Source organism: Lagopus leucura, unplaced genomic scaffold (assembly GCF_019238085.1).
Source record: "Lagopus leucura isolate 7727_CA_CO unplaced genomic scaffold, USGS_WTPT01 Super-Scaffold_73, whole genome shotgun sequence".
NCBI classification, from domain to species: Eukaryota; Metazoa; Chordata; class Aves; order Galliformes; family Phasianidae; genus Lagopus; species Lagopus leucura.
Window position 1 is genome coordinate 10,743,606 of NW_024962252.1, and position 20,743 is coordinate 10,764,348.

A 20,743-nucleotide genomic window follows, 5' to 3' on the forward strand; every position below is an offset into this window, starting at 1 on the left:
ATTGCTTTGCATTACAGGCAGGAAAAGGACCAGTGAATTCCTACATATCCTTAGTGGCAGGGAAGAAGCAAGGGAACTGTTATTCTCTTAGGCAAGAAAGAGCAGTAAGAAGAAATTTCACTTGTCTCTAACATCGTGATCATAACTGCCAGCCTGGAAAGGGAAAAAATGGAGAGCTATTTTCTGCAGGCAGAGCACTGATTTTCTCCTGGGTGTGACTCATGAGTCAGTACAACATTGGGTTGCACGACAGAAGGCATCTGGATCTGCCATGTGACAAAAAACCACCTGTGTCAAGTCATGCTCCTCTAGCAGAGGTCACACCTCCTTGGCAGCCTCAGATAGCCTTTCTTCATAACCTTACTCAACAAACAAAGCTGGTCAGCAAGGGGAACGTCTGAGTGGCAGCTCCATATAATGGGAAGTGTGGGGTGGAAGCTCTTGAGATTTGGTGGGTGGGATTCATATGATCAGGCAGATGTCTGTATTTTAGCTTGTCACCTTGGTCTCACCTTAAGGAAATGGAAAGAAATAAGCAGGCAGAACAAGGAATGTTCCCATCCGAATTTAGACATCTAAAACAGGACAGATGAATCATACCCTGAATGCACTTATTTCTCCCCACAGACTATAAAGGGAGCTGGTGTGACTAGCTCCAGTGCGATATCTACAGTGCCGGTGTTTAAAATTAGAGGAAGAAAATCCACCCACAGAACCCAAGCCAAAGGTTCTGGCAAACCAGAAGCAGCTCAGGGACCTCAGGGATCTGAACACTGCTGTGTAAAAGTCTCTGTTTAGATGCTGGCCTATGTACATGAAATGTAAACTTTCAGAGCCAGAAGAGACCTCATGTCAAAGCAAAGTGATAATTAATAGAGGGACACACTGATGCTTGTGAGGTCATGCAGGCTCTTCCTGCAGTTAAGACTGCATATAGACTGCCTCCAAGATCATAGAATCATAGAGTTATTAAGGTTGGAAAAGACCACTAAAGTCATTTGGTCTAGCCATTAGCTCATCCCCACCATGCCCACCAAATTATGTCCCTCAGTGCCGCATCTACTCTTGAAGACAGACATTTCTTCAGTAGGAATGGAAGGGAAATCATAGAATAATAGATATCCCAAATTGGAGGGGATCCACAAGGATCAATGAGTCCAACTCCAAGCTCCACACAAGACCACACAAAACTCAAGCCCTATTTCTGAGAGCACAGTCCAAATGCTTCTTGTACTCCAGCAGACTTGGAGCCACTTGTTATCCATTTACATCTTTATGCAAAATATTTAGAAACTTCCCATTGCTGAGACATACTTATATATTTGGTTGAAAGTGGCTAAAGGATTCAAAAGTTGTTAGGAGGAAAAGCAGCATGTGATCACATTAGCCTTGTTCTTTGAAAACTAGTCTAAAGCTGACTAGGTGCTTCTCTGACAGAAGAAGTACCAAGGCTTGTCTGTCTTTATCATTCCAATCATACTAAAGAATGAAGCAATACTAAAGAACAAAACTGGATTTGTGGCTCTTTAAATATGTAACAAATCTTTTCTTCACTAGATGGCACCCATCTACTCCTATGAATCAACATTGTGCATGGCAAAAAGAACCACAAAAGTTTCCTTTTCACGGAATATGAAATGATAGAGTATTTACTCTTTATTTTGAATGTTTTTACTGTTTCTTTGTCTTCTGTGTCAAACTCTTGCTGTACTCTCAAGGGTAAGGTTTTACAATGTGCATCCACTTCAACTGTTAAGTTCAATATTTGTGTCACAGCTGACCACAGTCGAGAAATTTCTGTGAGATATGTATGCCTTACACAAGATCAGACTTTCAATGACAGTGATCAAAATAATTTATACAGCTCAAAATACTTCCCTTTCTTTCTGAAATAAGCGTATGTCTAGAATTTATGAGGATGCTGTGCCGAACCTTCGGCAGGTATAAATCAATTTGGCTTCACTCAGGTTGATTGATGTCAGGTGAAGATCTGCTCCTGCATTTAGATGCTGGCCTGCAGAGCACAGCTTGACTTGTTTTCTTTTTCTTAACTCCAAGGCATGATCATTGAACTCCTTTGGGCACAATTTTCACTTCTTAGTCAAAAATGCACCTCAGCATTTAGACTGGACTTAAAACCAGTGCACATCTGATAAAAATCGAAATAATCATTTCACAAAGAACAAATCCAACCAAAAACTTCAAAGCTGGGAAATCAGTTGTTCAATACCACGTTAGTGGTTGCATCCAGTGTCACAGAAAATGATGCAAGCAGAAGCAAGCTACAGTTCAGCTCAATCATTTCGTATTTATTTGCCTTTTACGGCCACTAGATGATAGTATGGTAACACACAGACATCTCAGCAGCATGACAGGTCTTCATTTGCTGAATTCTTGATTGTATTCATACTTTTATATGTAAAGAATATACAGAAAGCATCAATACTACACAGATAGCCTTTCAATAGCAGTGGTTAATTTAATCCCCATTGACTTTATAAATTAATATACCCAAAGAGTAGTAGATATTATTAGCTATAGACTCAAACTGGGCTTTATTTAGGAACAGACATGATGCTGAATTTTTTATCTCCCTCTATTTTTGTAGATACTCATCCAGAGCTATGGTGAGATGCTGATAGAAAAGGGCAGGGTAATTACATTTCCCTCCCAGGAAGCACAAGAATGGCTGGAGGTAACATTTACATTCTTGTCATGGACAGCTTGCTCACTGCTGGTTCTGCACATCTGTTTTCTGCTTCTCCCACCTTTTCCATTTCTCCCCCCCTCAAGAGGATTCCGCTCCTCCTCCAGCTGAGAAGCTCCAGGCTAGGAGACATGCAGCCAGAACAACACCTTGAGCACGCAGATATCTTCCTCTCCACAAAGCCTTTCTCTCTCTTAGTTCACATGTTTTGTTGTCTCCCAATGCAAAAAATAAAAAAATAAAAACAAACTGTTCACTCCTTCACTGTAATAGTCAAAACCCTCCAGTGGTGCATTTTTTTCCCTAAGTAAATCTTAAGACTCCACAATAACAAGGTCTGTTCTCCTTTCAGTAATCTAGTATGCATCTTCCCAGCCCAGAATATGCACCCCAGGGATTGGCCGAGTGGCTGGCTCCAGACCTGCATATTAACTTTCAGGTCACATTTCCAGATGCCACAGTAGACAAAGGAAAAATCTCCCAGTCTGTAACCTGTGGCAGACAGGTTGAGTGACATGAGCCTATTGGCACCACAAGACAAATGAAAATAGAAAGGCAGAACCCACGGTGAAAACAGACTGACTCTTGGGATGTACTCATGCAAATGTTTTTATAGAGAGGTAAGTGGGCAAAATATCTGAAAACAAAGGCTAAGGGGAAGCTGCCCAAAAAGTGTGAGGAGTAGAGTAGTATCGAATCATCAGGCTGTAGGCTAATGTGTCTACTCAAAGGTTTAACTCAGTCAGCAATAGCACAAGTCGCTGGCTTTTTCATAAAAATTGGAGCTGGGTATAGATCTAGGGAAAACCTGGAATTTCCATTTTGCTGCATATTTGATTACTTTTACATCATTTTGTTTTAATTCAAGATGAAGGTAAATTTGTAAGATTTTCATATTTAAAATACTTCTATGAGTTCTACATTAATTTAATGAATGGACATCTGTAATATAGCACATAAGCTGCTAGTTACATATGTAACACTGAAATAAATCATTTTCATTATTACTAAGAACATCTACTTCATGCTGATTGAACAGACTATTGCTTTGTAGAGTGTTTACCGTGCCACATCAGTTCCAGGAGGAACTGATTCAAGCATCAAACTCAATATTTGGACTAACGAGAACTTTGAAAGATAACTTGTTCCAATTGGAAACTAAGACATAAAGAATAAAGTAAAATATTTCGGCCATTACACTGAGTATTTTAACTGACATGGTGTAAAACACTTTAACAATGGTATAAAAGTCAAATCCCTTTACAGGTCAAAGTGAAGCTTCAGAAATCAGAATTGGAATTCCTAAAGAAAATGTCTTTAAAAATGTCTGCTTTGAAATTTCTTTGTCCATGCTGAAATTTCATCTTATTTTACACTCAAAACATATTTAATCTCACTTTCCATTTTTTAAAAAATTGCTTAATAATAATGAAAATATAAACATCTGCTACTTTATAATTCATATTTGAGCTGGCATATCCAGAGCTTCTGTAAAATGACGCAGCCCATTTTCCTTGTAGCAATAAGGATGGTCTATATCTCATGTATAAATACTAAATTTTGCAGTCCTGCTCTGTGACTGAAGACAGTGTAAAATCCACAGCCAGGCAGGGGTTCTGTGGCTAACCTGCAACCTGTCATGAAACAGTGTTTTCAGAGAGTCATATAAGCTGTCAGCATGCAGTGAGGGCTAGCTGGTCCACGGGGGATGACAGACTGGGAGCTGAGTGTGCTAAGGAAGATAATGAATGGTCTCAAGTTGTACGAGGGGAGGTTCCACTCACCGGGTGAGGAACTGGCTGGATAGTCACAGAGTTGCAATAAACAGCTCAGTGTCAAGTGGAGACCAGAGATGAGTGGTGTTCCTCAGGCTTCGGTGCTGGGACCAAATGCAAGGTCCTGACCAAGCACAAATAAAAACCGGGCAGAGAATGGCTTGAGAGCAGCCTTGAGGAGAAGGATCTGGGAGGTGTTGGTTGATGAAAGACTCAACGCAAGCCATCAAAGTGCACTTGCAGCCCAGATGGCTCACTGTATCCTGTCTTGCATCTTGAGAAGCATGACCAGCAGGTCAAGGGAGGTGATTCTGTCACTCTACTCTGCTCTCATGAGACTCCACCTGGAGTACTGCGTTCTGAGGCCCACAAGGCAAGAAGGTCATGGAGCTGTAGGAGTGGGTCCAGATGAGGGCCACAAAGATTATCAGAGGGCTGGAGCACTTCCAATACAAAGACAGGCTGAGAGAGCTGGGAGAGGAGTATGATTTGAGAAGACCTTATAGTGGCCTTCCAGTATCTGAAGGAGCCCTCGTAGAAAACTGGGATGGGGCTTTTTACAAGGGTAGTGACTAGATGAGGCGAAATGGCTTTAAACTGGAAGAGGGTAGACTTACATTAGATATTAAGAAGAAATTCTTTACTGTGCCTGTGGTGAGACACTGGAACAGGCTGCCCAGAAAGGCTGTGGATGTCCCCTCCATGGAAGCACTCAAGGCCAGGCTGGATGGAGCTGTGAGCAACCTGGTGTAGAGGGAGGTGTCCCTGCCTATAGCAGAGGGTTTGGAACCAGCTTGTCTTAAAGGTCCTTTCCAACCCAAACCATTCAATGATTCTATGATCAGGGTGAGGCATTATCTGGTGATCTGCTGGGAAGATGACAGTGACAAGGCAGCTTGATCCCAGCCAGATATATGGTTCACCAAGTTGGCTCTTAGAAGAGGAATGCACGCCTGGCTCTGACATCAGAGAACAACAATACAACCTTAGCATTTAACAATGTGGGCAATAGGTGAGGAATGTTTTTTATGTGAAAAAGTCATTCAAGACCCTGAATGGGTGACTATATATATATTTTAAAAAGCTTTTATTGTTTCTTTCAAAGGCAAACTTTTAGAGTAAGAAATGTAAGAGCAGTTTGGGAAACCTGTCAGTGCATGTTTGCCATACAGACAAATTCTAAAACCTTCTGCAGAGCCACGCAGAATGAGTAACGATCTAACAAAGCAGATTTTAATGCAAATGGAAAATGCTCCAAACTAAACTAATTTGCCATGTGATTTTTTCTGATACCAGTAGCTCCAAATTCTACTGAGAGCACCATGCACTTCAGCAGGATTTGCGTAGGCTGAGAGCCGCACTAATCGTTGATTTCTGCCTCCAGCAACGGCCTGTATATGTGGGTCAGCAACTGGAAGGTGAAAGAGATGATCAAGGACTCCATCACTTCCAAGCTCTCTTTCTTTCTTGCCCAGTTCCACACAGGGGTAAATATCAGATGTGTCATCTTTGCTTCTTGCAAGATAGCTAGAGATCTATCTTACAGCCTTGCTCCCCTCATCCAGAGAAACCAGAACCATGGCAGCCAAGAGAATAAAAGAATATACAAGGCTCTAACAATTCATTTCCTTTCCATCTCATGTTTCAAGATTTGCAAAAATGTATCCTGGTGAACGTGAAAACTGGGTGAAATAAATGTTATTTACCTTTCCTTTATTTTTCATATTTTAATTGAAATTTGGAGTGTTCTACACGTCAAGTCAATCATTACAAATTTGGTGTGGCTTCCAGAAGTAAAACAGAAGTATTTGGCATCTGAAAAATCTTCCCACCTCCTCAAAAGGTCTCTTTTGATGTTTCTGAGGAAAGCAAATGTTACAGCAGAGACTTGCAAAACCTGAGAGAAAAACAACTAGCATCTTCAGTAAGTGCATAATGAGGGAACTCTAGATATCTGTAACTCAGGTTTAGTCTTCTTAATACAGATGCAATTATTTGATAGAAGTATGCTTGAGATTTGAAGGATTCCTCAGGATTTCTATAGTGGGCAGGATATAACCATGATATTCAAAAGTCAACTGTAAATTCTGTAAAGAGTCTTGAGTATTGGTGAAACATATTCACATTACTAGATTTCAACACACAGTCTGAAGAAAGCCTAACATATAGGAGTCATGCCTAGCTTCATAAGAAAGAAGGTGAAGCAGTCAAAGAACCATTTGTTTCTTAGAATGGTTGCTCTGGAGCTGAGATACTCAAATACCATAGGAATCTGGTATACCATAGGAACACTAGTATCAAACGTGTATAATGGATTCAAATTCACAGAGTAAATATATCAAACAAAATAGTTTATTAGGTATTTAATAATAGTATCACACCAAATATTGTTAGACTGTGGATATGAACAGAATTGTCTGACTGCTGGTTATGTATCACGTCACTTTAGCGTTGATTTCAGTTGGTCTTGTCTTGCTGTGGAACCACAAGCCAGATCCAATTTGGATACTTTGTAGACCAATCTCCCATAATTATCAGATAAATATACTGATTGCTATGTTATACAAATGAACATTTCTCCTTAAAAAACAGCATAAAACATTGTGTAGGGTATTCCTGGAAAAAAAAAACGGTCTGAGATTTTGTAGTCTTTCTATGCCTAACAGTGAGAATAAGATGTCATGCAACTGGCTCCTAGGAAGATCCAAAGTAATTCATTTCCTTTGTGAAATGATGTTGCTGACTTCTTAAAATATACATCACATTTTCCATCATATGCAATTGAGTACATAAATTATTTGTGCAAAATCACATTATTGCTATATACATAAACAGGAGAATTTTGGACAATTTTGCTGCTTTTCAGGAGGTCACTCTCTCAATCTGAGTCACTATATAGGCTTTTTTCCTGCCAAAACAATTAGCTAAACCACTTCTATGAGATTTGTTGTCCACTAATGTAATTTGCCTTAAACAGTGAAGGGTCAGTATTTTGTTTGTTTTGTAACATGATGTACCAGGATCATCTTTAACAAATGAGAAACACTTTAAAAAAAATAATTGTTTGAGGCCTTAAACAGTTCATTCACGGAATAATTTTCAACTAAAGATAGCAGAAAACCAAAATCTTTTACCTTTACCCAATCCCAAAGCACTCATCTGGCATGGATCCCTCTTTCTGTACTGAATTACATGAAGTTAATCCTCCGCCAGCACTAAAACTGTTTACTGAAGGGCCTTCTCATGATATATCTGTGAATATTTTAATAAAGAAACTGTACAAAATTGGCAGGACTCTTAATTTGTTGACTAGGCTTGGCTACTTAAAAAAAAAAAAAAAAAGAGTTGTAACACCTTTACATCCCAAAAAAATAGTAATATTTGTGCTAATTAACTGGAGTATGCAAATTATTTGTCTTCTTGCTGGAGTATCCCTGTAGTGCTACAAGCAGTTAACATCTATAACTATAAAATTTGCTAAGGTAAAAGAATATTAAGAATCTATTTCTTCAGAAATGATCACTCTGAAAACTAGAGGCCAAATTCACACCATCACACGTGTTAAATGCTTTGAGGGCAGAATTTAGCCCCAAACTACAGTTTTCTCTAAATACGCTCTTCTACAGAAAAAAACCAATCTATATCTTACTCATCAGTGCTCTTCCCTTCTGAAGGGTAAATACCGATATTTGAAATACCTAAATTGTATTTACAGCTGTACAACACTGATGTCACATATGTGTAAAATATTACTTGTACTCTATAAACATGGGCTAACTTATACAACCTGCTTAAAAACTTTTCTTAAAATAAAGAGCCAGCAAGCTTACACGTTTTCTTTATCGAATTCACACACAAAATACATGGTAATATGACATGCAACGTCATTCCACCCTCCAGATGCCACCATCTCCACACAGTCCTCCTCATCGTAGGCATTGTTGGGCTCCCCACTGCGCCACTTGTTGAAGGTCTGCATGGGTGACCGGTCAGAATAGACAAAATTTCCCTCTTTCTCTAGGTCGTTAATCCCAATGAAAACTCTGGTGAGCCCAGCTTGGTTGATGTACGAGGCAATCAGATTGTTGGCATTCTCATCCTTGGGCATGCTCAGCGTCCCTCCTCTTCCATGGCAGTAGAGCTGGGCTTCCTTGTATCTTTTTTCTTCCTTCACCAGCAGATAAATCTTATTATCTGTCTCACGCACACCAGCAACAGCTGCGGGGGAGGGCAGTGCTGAAAAGTGAGCACTCGCATTTCTATAAACCAACTTACTGTACACCCCAAAATAACTTCACAAATCCAATGCATGGCGATACTCTCTACGAGCAATTCACCATTAAAATGTAGCAATGAGAAAGGAAAATATATAAAGTTAGCCTACCATTTTTTATGAATTTTAGTTCTGTCGTCAGCTGGGCCACTTGGATATCCATTTCACCAATAGCCTTCCTTAGCTGGCTACACTCACAGGGGATGCCTATGAAATGAAACAGACGTGCTGAAGTCAAAAAGGTGTCTAAATTCAGTAATTATCTAAATAACTTCATGAAAAGGCCCAGCTAGGCAGCCCTAGAGGACGTCTGCTTCACAAGTAATGGTCCGAAACCTGTAGCCTTTGCTAATACGTGCCATCATGATTCTCACAGTTGTCTGAATCTAATCGTGACATCTCCTTCCTCTGAAGCTTCACTTCTGTGTAACTAGGGCTAATCTGAACACAGAGAGATATCCCCTGTCAAAAAATAAAACAAAACAAAACACTAAAAATGTTCGTCAAAACATCATATTTGGGTGAAATTATCATCTTCAGTCTTTTCCAAAAAGCACTTTATCCAGAGCAAAAATCTACAGTTTCTTGTTCACCTGTTCCTCATAAGGAATCTAAAACAGTAGATCAAAAAGGCTAACATTCTAACCATGTAATGCACATAATTAGCTGTAAAATGCAATTCTGTACTTTTCAAATACAGAAGTTACTGTACCTCTTCCAGTCAAAGAATAGAAAGACATCTATTATGCCAAATTGATATTGATTTGACAAAGATAATCTGAACGAGAATACTAAAAGGATAATTGTTACTTCTATGAGTTCAGATCTCAAAAAGAGAATAAATTACAGTTTCCAGTTCTATATGCAATTATTCAAATCTGCATTTAACTGCGCAATTACTCCGTGTAGATACCTAAGTCTAAGTGCCATGTAGTTATAGTAGTGAACTATAAGACTGCTCTTCAAGACAATACCTGGCTCAAGAATTGAGTGACAAATTATGTTCTCATAAGAAAACTAACTGATGCACCTTCAGTGCACTCTGCTAGGAAGGAACAAAAATGGGCAAAATCAGGAGCCACTTTTCTAAGGCTTACATTTTTTTTTTTGCCAGACTTCCACCTTCTCTTCTGGAGGACCTTTATTCCTGCTAAGCTCCTGCAATGATACCCAGTGGAGGGGCATGATCTTCTGACCTGCTCCTTTGTGTTGGCTGGAATCCTGAGCGGACTATACAGAGATTTCCCCTTCCATTAGTGGTGAATGATACTGAGAGTTGCAATTCATTTCACTGTATTCACCAAACCTCTGAGTAGCCCTGAGACACTGTTTGAAAAAATACACTACGTGTCCAGCAACTTCGATATTATTATTTTTTTTTAAGTAATTTGAAAATATCACTGTGAGGAGTAGCTATCTATTTATTTATCATGATTTTTCTCAGTATTTTAAAAGACACATTTTTTGTGATGACACCTGCATGTTCTTAAATCCTTCACATCGTAGACAAAGTATGTCATAGATTACCTGGGTCACCATTAGGACCTGGTGGTCCTATGTCACCATTATCTCCCTTTTCACCTAAAATATGAAAAAGAATATAAATTTAAGGAGGCTTTTTCACTAATAGTTAAACACTTTTTTTTTTTCTCCCTCTAGTAACAGGCAAGTGTGAAAAGTAGAAAAATGCCCAAGGAAGAATAAAAATGTTTCTGTCCCAGTCAATCCACAAAAAAGGCAAACCAAACCTATGAATGAAAAGAATATGTACTGATATCATTTTCTTTTTTGTGAACTTCACAGAAGCAATAAATTCAGATCTTGTAGACAAAAAGGGCCTTATACACTATATTGCAATCTAAATCTAGATTCATAATCCAGATGCTTAGGTAAGCATGGTTAGTCCAAATGACCAACCCTGTGGCGTATGCGAGATCAGAATTCAAGTACTGTGGTTCCTAGAAGGATACCAAAATACAGTGTCTTCCTATCTACTTCTCTTAACTGTCCACACTTATCTGTTAGGATGTGAAGCTCTTAATTTAACCATAAACCAGGATGCTCAAATCTTAATGCTTCTATAGAACAAAAAGTAACTGCTCGACAGATCTCAGCCAATAAGTAGTATCTCATACTGCAGTCAGCCAACTATGATGAAGTCTAAGAGTAGCTAACCAAACACAGATGATAACATTTTTTCATCTAAAACACAAATGGAGAGGCAATTGCATGGAGCATACCTTTTGAACCAATAGGACCAATTTTTCCATGCCGTCCCATGCTGCCTTTCTGTCCTTTGTCTCCCATTTCTCCTACATGTACCAAAAGACAAAACACATTAACAGTGTATTCTGATTAATTCAGATTCCAGCATATTTGCAATACTAGATTTTTCAGTGAAGAAATATACGCTATAAACCCAACATTCATTGAACTTCAGAAGTTCAATTCACTCCAGGTGACATTAAAGCAGTAAGCAGGTGCAAATGAAAACAGATCTTGGCTGAGATCCACTGGAAAAAGATTTTACAAACTTCTATCAGATGATCATGCCAAAATAATGTTGACAGTAAGGGAGGATCCCGTCAAAAACATATGGATCAATGTATTATGGAGTTGAAAAGACCTAAGGGGTCCAAGCACAACAAATACTTGTGAAGTAACTCCACTGCAGCTGAGTTATAGTAAGGCTGAATTTGGGCTTTGTTGCTTAATTTTTCCGTAGCAGTCGCATCTTCATTCTTTCTTACATTCGAAGACTATATTAAAGAAAAATGAAAATGAATGGAAGTCATATTTGAGCACATGCTTGTACAAATGTGAAGTCTGATACAAAGCAGAAATGTTAGATGTTACTAATTTTAAACATGCTTCAGTAGAATACTTCAAACAGCACTTGTAGCAAAAAAAGCTGTTCAAAAATCATTTTTCTTAGCTGTGTTTTTGCAAATTAAAACCAATCACCCCCCTCTCAAGGTGAATTGAAATTGTCAGCAAATCTGCTTGAACCAGCCACAGCCACCTATCTGTATATATCCCTGATGTATAGCCAGAAATCAAATGTAAGACAGCCTGATTCACTTACTACGCCTGACTTCAGCCTCTTTTCTATGAATTGTACCTTCCTTTGCAATATGAAGCAAATATTAGAATGGCTTCAGGAGAATTTGCAGTGGAACAGACAGTTTCTTTCCTATCACTGTCTTTAAAGACCAAGCAGAAGCATTGCTACTAATAAAGTGTGTGCCATAGTCCAAGTATTGATGTAATAGAGCTGAGCTCCTCCAGAGCTCAAATGATAAAACAAATAAAACCTGCCTGTTACATCATGCAGCTTTTCTGTATGGCATTTCTCAAACATTATGAAAAATAATTATGTTAATGACGTAAATCTGAGAGAACTTAGCCTATAACAGCAAAGCCTCATTCTATCCTTTTTTTCTTGCTTTATGTAGACTTTCTGAGACCTACAGAATGAGAACTGGCAGTCTGTTACAGTGACTATTTAGCAAATTTGTCAGTTTGCCTAATTCTGCTGCTACTATAGCCTTAAGGAGACTCAGGAAACAATACTATATCTCCATGTATGTTGGTGATACTCCTTCCTGAGTGAATCAATGCTCTGCCATTCAGATTTAAGCCTCTTTGTATCATAATGTCAAGAAGAAGCATGGCTTGGAGGCTGCAGAGCTGTACAACTACATCATATGAGGTAGATTCCCTACTGTACCACACAACATTAACAGAGAGAAGGGATGGAGGGACTACAGAGAGAAGAGATGGAGGGACTACAGAGAGAAGACAAATGCCTCCTGAAGATCCCATGTGAAGAAACACAAGACTGAGACTGCTTTAGGAAATATGGAGGCAGTTGTTTCAGTTAAGACTGTTTTTCTGGTGTTTTTTTTTTTTCTTTTGCTCAAAGCAATGCCTGTTATGCACTATCCTGCTATAAAAGACCAAGGAGAAAATCAGATGTGTTCAGAGGAAAATCTACCACAAGGATCCATTAACTGAAACTCTATAAACTGTCATTGCTCAGCCTCAGTTCTGGAACTACAACTGAAGATCTGTTGTCAGGATGTGGGATTCAATGCACCAGGACAGACAACTGCTTAATTTCTATACTTTTAAAACTGGATAATTTTATGACTGACTTCATCATTACCTTTAGCTTAATGACATGTTTCAGAATATAAATTGATTACCACCGGAGATGTCTTCCTCATTACTACAAAAATTCTTAAGCAGCCATCAGCCGAAGGCATATGACTCAGAAAGAGGTCAAATGAGAAAGGTCAAAAGGACGTGGTGGAAAAAATGAACAGGAACCAGCCATGTGCTCCTGCAGTTCAGAAGGCCAATGGGATCCTGGGCTCCATCAGACAAGAGGTGGCCAGCAGGGACAGGGAGTGTCCCTCTTTACTCTGCCCTCGTGAGGCCCCATCTGGAGTACTGTGTCCAGGCATGGGGCCCCCAGTACAGAAAAGGTGTAGAGTTGTTGGAGAGGGTCTAGAGGAGGGCCACTAAGATGATCAGAGGGCTGGAGCACCGTTCCTATGAAGACAGGCTGAGGGAGCTGAGCTTGTTCAGCCTGGAGAAGGGAAGGCTGCAATGAGGTCTCCTTGCAGCCTTCCAATATTTAAAATGGGATTATAAATGGAGGGGAATCACCTTTATACAGGGGTAGACAGTGACAGGACAAAGAGGAATGGTTTTAAGCTGAAGGGAGGGAAGGTTTAGCTCGGATGTCAGGGGGAAGTTCTTTAGTATGAGAGTGGTAAGGTGCTGGAACAGGCTGCCCGGAGGAGTCTGTAGATGCCCCAGCCCTGGAGATGTTCAAGATCAGGTTGGATTGGGCCCTAGGAAACCTGGTCTAGCACCAGATCCAGAGGTTGGTACCCCAGCCTGTGGCAAGCGGGTTGGAACTGGATGATCCTTGAGGTCTCTTACAACCCAAGCCATTCTATGGCTTGTTGGTCTAATTCACCTGGCAAGTCCTACAATCAGTTTTCCTTTGTTTCCAAAAAGGATCAGATTCAGCCTCTACTTGAATTTTTATCTTCGAGACCACAAAATTGTTCTCTTATTCATTATATTCTTACTGAAAGAATGGAAATAACCCACTCAGCTGCTGATTTACTTTCTGGATATTGCTTCAGTCTCAGAATAGATTCATGGTTTGCTTCAAAGACATATTTCCAAGGAATTGTGCAGATTATAAAAATACTGACTGCAACTTGTGGATATTTATCCAATAGAGATAGCATAGCCAGAAAGTATTTCCTTGAAAAACCTCAAAAATATTCCAAACTTCCAAATTGGGATTACAGTAGTAATGTCAGACGCTATATTTGAAATGAAATAAACATATGTCTATAACACATAAATGAAATATAATATATAAAAGGACGTCACATTCTTTCTCATAAATACTGCCCAGAAGATGAACAACTTACAGAGCAATTGCCAATAAGAACTACATGATCTGCTCAGAAGTAAAAAGTGTGCTACCTCAAACAACAAAGACATACATTAAGTCCCTTGTGCTCATTAAAGAGGTGTTTGGATTAGCTTTTCTCTTACAGTGAGTAACCCCAGCTTCTACTCCAGGGGCTTGCTTATTCTGCTTCTTCTGCAGAATAAATCAGATAGCTTCAAGAGAGACCCATCTGCCTTGAGGGTTTCAAAAGTTTTAAAACCTTTTAAAAAGTCCTTTTCAGTGGCCCTACGATTGCCAAAAATGCAGCCTAAAGAGTCTTAATGAAATCAGGAAGTGAGAGCTGGAAAGAAATGAGGACAATGAAAGAAATTAAGTCTCCATAGACCAAAAGTAGGAAACTTCACTGAGAGTTTGAATGGAGAATACGAAGCAAGTCATCTGTCATCTCTCAGATGAAGGTGATATACATTGGAACCAATTATAGAAGACATAAAGGATTTTAGGGGGAACTGAAGAGAAAGGAATTCTAATTGATCTTCTTGTTGGCCTTGTCAGTTTCACAAACAAGAGAAGAAATAATAACCAGAGATGAATGGTGGGCCGCACAACCGGTAAAAAGATGAGGGCTTTGGCTCAGTGCAACACTATAAAAGGGGTGTTCATACAGTATGGCCAATTTCTTCAGACAGAACTAATTGGAACAGAAAATAGGGCATAAAACTACTTTTAAAAAAGAAGGTGCCAGAAAGAGAAATCTAGTAGAAACTCAAATTCACCATTTCACAGCTAAATTGAATTGAGTCGTGTCAAAGAGAAAAAGAGAATAGTAGTTTACTTCCCAAACATGAGGGACAAATTCTTTATGATTTGACATAGTGGACATCACAAAGATCTACTCTGCAGCATAAGAGTCCCAAGCCAGACCAAAACTCTGTCAGCTCCAATGCCATTTTTGACAGCAGTCAGCAGAAGATACTTACAAAAAGAATACAGAATAAAAAGAATAAATAAAATATAGAATAAAAAAAGAATAAAAGATACAGAGGTACAGTGTCTTCCACAGTACATCTTAGTCTTGCAGCCAGTATTCCCAGTGCAAATATTTAGCCTGACTTAAATGAGAATAAAAAGTATTTTTAAAAGATATAATGATGCTATGGCATAGTAGTTATTCAAGTATCTTCCCTTTTTAGAACTACTGGCAACCAGAAATCCAAAAATTCTGAATACCTACGTGGCATTTCACGTGTTTGGGACAAACTCGTCTCACCCAGCATTAGCCACCTGAAAGTTAGGTTTTTAAGCTATTAATCTAAGTTTCTCTTGTGATTAATGGAGAAAAACATCTCTTAGCAGTGATCCGCCCCACTCATGTGAGACAGGTAGTTTAGCAACAGAATGCATCTTTAAAAGCTCTGAGAACAAATGGAGGTGGGGGAAGAGGAAACTGTTAACAGCTACCTATACTGACAAGAAATTAGAAAGACTAGAAAATTTGTAACGGAAGCTAAAGGTAGTACCAAAAATAATAATAAATAAAATAAGTATAGGAAAGCAGTGAAAAAGTCTTAATCATTTTGAAGTTCTGCTGCTAAGGATTTCAGGGTAGTGTTCGAGTTTTAAGCAACAGTTCTATTGTTTGGCGACTCGTAAATATACATTAAACAGTGTATCCCTAAGGTCCCTATTCTATATATTTACTTACACTGAAGCCTATGTTGAAGCCTATTTTGTCCACTCTGTTTAGTACAGGTTTTCTCAAAATCCTACTGATTTCAGTTGGATTTGGAAGATAGTTTTGAATTAGATACCCACTTTGTGAATCCGCAGCTGCCAATGTCAGGACTTTTATGTGGGATTTTGCCTGCAGTGCTCCTTAGCGAGCAATAAATTCATGTAAAAGTTGACTCCAGAATGTAAGGGATTGATTGATTACATATTAATGAGCAATCAGTAATATTAAAATATAAATTAAGACGTTATTACCTCTCCTTAGAACTTGATTATACAAATGACTGAGCACTCTGGATCCAATCCAGTTAAATTAATGACTCCCCTCTCATACTTAGAGACTATGTCTGTACTAGTAAACTAAATGCCTGGGACTGCTCCCCAGCACTGGGAACCAGCTGGCCAAGAACGGTGCACTCCATAATCTTAAATCATCTTTCTCTTCAAACCAAGGTAATCAGTTGCAAGCTGTTCATTGTGTTAGTTCCCAGAACATGTCTGAGAATTGTCTGGGAAAACATTAGCTGACAAGCTGAAAAAGAGCCTGGAGCATCTTCCATACAAGGAAGGGCTGAGCAACCTGGGTCTGTTCAGCCTGAGAAAAAAAAAAAAACAACTGAAGGGGGATCTGACAAATGTTTATAAATATCTAAAGGGAGGTGGGAGGTAAATGGATGAGGCCAGGCTCTTGGTGGCATGTGGCAATAGGACAAGGAGCAATGGCCTCAAACCTGAACATAGGAAGTTCCATACCAACATGTGGAAGAACTTTTTTTTACAGTAAAGGTGATGGAGCACTGGAACAGGACGCTCAGAGAGGTGGTGGAGTCTCCTGCTATGGAGATATTCAGGACCTGTCTGGATGCCTACCTGTGCGACCTATTGTGGGGAATCTGCTTTAGTAAGGGGGCTGGACTCGATGATCTCTTGAGGTCCTTTCCAACCTCTGCAATTCTGTGAAGTCACACCAGAGGCTGTGTTAACACTGCAGAGGTAGAGACTGTTGGGTCCCATCCCAAGAATATCATATGACTGTGCTTAACATTTTACTTGATCCAGTGCTCTACACTTTTCATAAGGACAACACAGTTTTATATTCTGCTGACATGCTATGCATCAAAATTGACCTATACAATTAATTAAAAGCAACGGCAGAAGTGAATTTAACTTTAATCAGTGCCCAAAGACATTGGGATATCTGATGTCCCCCTGAAACATCAGGACACGCAGAAACAGATTTATTTCAAGAAAGCATCAGAAAGTTTTAATGTTTATGAGGGTCTGAATTACTAAAATATGACAATATTACGAAGAAAGAATATGATGGAAACATTTGCAGCACTTTCTAATTCTGAAGTGTTCGTTGCAGGTCAAATGTACCATAAAAAAAACCCTTTCTTATGTATTTTATTTATTCACTGACTGTTGTACTTCTAAATTCAAGAAACTAAGCAAGTTTCCTTACAATGAACTTGCCTAAGAAACAAAACTGAGAAAGGAAAGTGAAAAAAAAAAAAAAATGCTGTGATTCTGATATTGTAAATTAACACCAAAACAGAAGAATTATAATCTTTCCCTCGTGTAAGCCAGCACTTATTCAAATAGTAGTGACATACAATGAAATGTAGCAGTTTCTATCCATAGAAGGAGATGAATATTAGCCCAATAACACATCAATTATCAAGCTTCAATAAAAATATGCTTAAAAACTACAGGGGGCCATATGCATTAACATCAAGACTGAAGTTTAACAGCATACTGAACAGAAACAGAGCTTCTGTGATCATCCAAGTGTGCTCACAGAATGGGACAAATGGAATGTGAGACAATAGTATTATTCATCTTTCATTATTGACTAAGCTATGTGTTAAGTATCTGGATCATGAGACTAAGCTTTACACCAACTGCGAGTTTAAAATAGTTAGCCAAGACTATCAAGGGCATTAGTGTTATATGCCCAAGAGGACAAAAATAGTGCTAAAAGGCAAAGCCAATAGCAGATCACAAACGGATATTTGATAATCTGCTCAGGAACAGATGCTGAAGTGGTTATTTCTGATAAAACTATGGTGAAATTTCTTACTGTACTAAAATGAAGCATTTACTAAATATTACAAGTCTACACACATGTCAAGTCAAATTTGGATGAGCAAGAGAAAAGCAGAAAAAAAATGCGGCTACAGAAACAGTAAGGATTATTGTACTGAAAGTGCTCCCTGGAAAAATGTGATATAGAATGCATTAATATTCAATTTTGTTTCATCTCTTTTCTGTTTCATGTACATTTCTCTTGCAGTGAATGTTCACTTCAATGTTTCTTCATCCATTCACATCAATGTTTTGGACATATTGACATATGAAAACTGGAAATTTCTAATTATTTATCTAATTATTCTAATTATTAGAATTGAGCTTTCCTTAGAATGATTTTCTAAGTAAATGCAATATTGCATATAAAATTATATAAATGAAATGTTATACTGTGGAATTGATTCAACAAAATGCAAAGCTCAAATAAATATTTAAGACCGTGCAATGGGAGAGATTCTCCAAGTCCCCATGAAAAGGTGATATGACCACTTGCCCATCTGAAATACCAGTGAAAAACGGTCATAACCTGGGAAACAAACAGGAGGAACTGGGAGTCTACTTAATGACATCAGCCACTCAGATATGATGGGACAACAAGCACAATGGCAGCACACAGGTTAGGCTGGGCACAGAGAGAGGCTAATAAAAAACAATATGGAAGTATTCCTTAGGTATTCAGGGATGAAGTGAGAAAGGAAAAAGTTCAGCTGGAGTTGATCTTGGCTGGGTATATGAAAATAGCTTGAAACACAGTACAGGTAAAGCAGCAGTAAAAATCAGACTGAGGATAGCACAGGCACTCTGATTGGAAGGAAACAATGATAAAACAGATGGACAATGCTGAGATACTTGGTACCTTCTTTGCTTTTGTTTTTACTGGCAAAGTGTTCTACTGGATCTCACATCTGGTGACAGAAAGTGGGGAGGAGATGCTACCCGTGTTAGCCGACAATTGAGTATACTTAAGTTGGACACACATCCATAGCACTGGTGAGAAGGCATCCAAGGGTGCTAAAAAATTCAGCTGAGCTGCTGCAAGGCTGACAAAATCTAATCAGTAGCTGATTATGAGTGCCACTCTTCAGGAAGTTGGTCCTGGGACCAACAGTGTTTAAAATCCTCATCAGCGACAAGAAGGAGTGGAAGGCAGCCTCTGTGAGTCTGCTGGCAGTCCCAGGAGTGGTTAGTGTGCTGGAGAGTAGCGAGGCCAGTCAGATGACCTTGACAAGCTGCAAGAATTTGTTGACAGGAAATTCAGTCAGACCCTGAAACGCTCCACACCTGGGATGCATAGGCACACTGTGGCCAATGGCTGCCTAGAAAATTGCCGTGTGGAAAAGGACCCAGAGATTTTTGCACCTTCAAACAAGAGAGAGAAAAAAAACTGGAGTCCAACTGAAGAAAATCCTTTTATTTAGCCTAAAGAAGACAAAGGCAAGGGGGGAAACCTAATTTCATTCTTCCACTACAGGAAGCTTGCAGAGAAGACACACCTTTCTCTTCTGAGAGATATAGCAAAAGGATGAGAGACAATGATCACACATTGCAAGCAAGAAAATTTTGACTGACCTTAAGGAACACATATTTCACAACAAGACTGGAGAGCAAGCCAATCAAAAAGATTGTGGAATCTCCATCCTTCGAGATTTTCAGAAGTCAGCCAGACAAAAGCCTTGAGCAGTCTCATCTAAATTTGAAGCCTGCCCTGCTTTAAGCAGAAGATTGGACTAGAGACCTCTATATGACCTTTTAACCAAAGTTATTCTGTAGTACTTTTACTTCTCTTCATGCTGCATTACCCTGCAGGAGTTAAAATTTTAGTTTCCAAAATTTTTTATGACTGTTGTCCTTGAAGGCTACATCTCCATTAGGAAAGTACACTGACTTAACACACACGCACACACACGCACACACACGCACACACACGCACACACACGCACACACACGCACACACACGCACACACACGCACACACACGCACACACACGCACACACACGCACACACACGCACACCCTTCAGGGAGTTGTAAGTTTCTCAATGAATTTTAGGGGATGAGCTCTACCCATGGTTCTTGGTCTCAAGGGAGACTGCAGAAATAAGATTTCCGTATCTGTACTTTGTAACAGAATACACATCACTGAAAGGAAGAATGAATTACCACTGTGATGGCTTTGAAAAGAAGCTTGCAAATTCAGTTTGGTAAGAACTCCAACATTCTAATGATAGGAATGTCAAATGTTTCATTTTAGTATTTAAATAAAAGGTTTTGACTACTCCTAATGAGTTTTTTTTAGTATGTGCATCTCCTGGAGAACACTTGAAGGTCAACTTTCCCTTTTTCAGGAGGAGAACAAATGTGAAAAGACAGAATTTCTTGTAGGACGGAAATGCTCTTTCTCCTAGCTCTATAACTTAATACTGTTGAACTCCATTCCTCTCAAGAGCTCAAAATATTTTTTGAACTACAACATGAACAGTTTTAATACCATCTTCCCATAAATATCACTGAACTATGGTCTAAGAAATGTGAAATCAATGCTGGCCATCCCTGCCTATTATGGCTTAATGCCTTCCCACAATGGTTTTAATTAAGGTGCTGAGAATATTCATATGTACAAACAGAAGGAAACCAGGAAAGCAAACCTCATGATTTCTTCCCTCTGCCCTAATTTGAGGATTGCATTTACAGTGGGCATTATGATACTTAAAAAAAAAAAAAAAAA

The 20,743-nt window shown here is 39.1% G+C and overlaps 1 protein-coding gene across 2 annotated transcripts in view; it reads right to left on the minus strand.

The window, feature by feature from the left end:
* Positions 1–6,812: 6,812 nt before the first annotated feature.
* The window catches only part of COLEC11 (collectin subfamily member 11), a 34,487-nt gene continuing 20,556 nt past the window's right edge, over positions 6,813–20,743 (minus strand). The window contains exons 4-7 of one of the 2 annotated variants that reach the window (XM_042895227.1): positions 10,996–11,067; positions 10,283–10,336; positions 8,867–8,962; positions 6,813–8,718 (exon numbers count right to left, since the gene is read on the minus strand). In XM_042895227.1, the coding sequence (XP_042751161.1) occupies positions 8,309–8,718; positions 8,867–8,962; positions 10,283–10,336; positions 10,996–11,067 (632 nt within the window). In that variant the 3' untranslated portion in view covers positions 6,813–8,308. The remainder of the gene's footprint in view (positions 8,719–8,866; positions 8,963–10,282; positions 10,337–10,995; positions 11,068–20,743) is intronic. The other variant, XM_042895228.1, reaches the window with a different exon arrangement.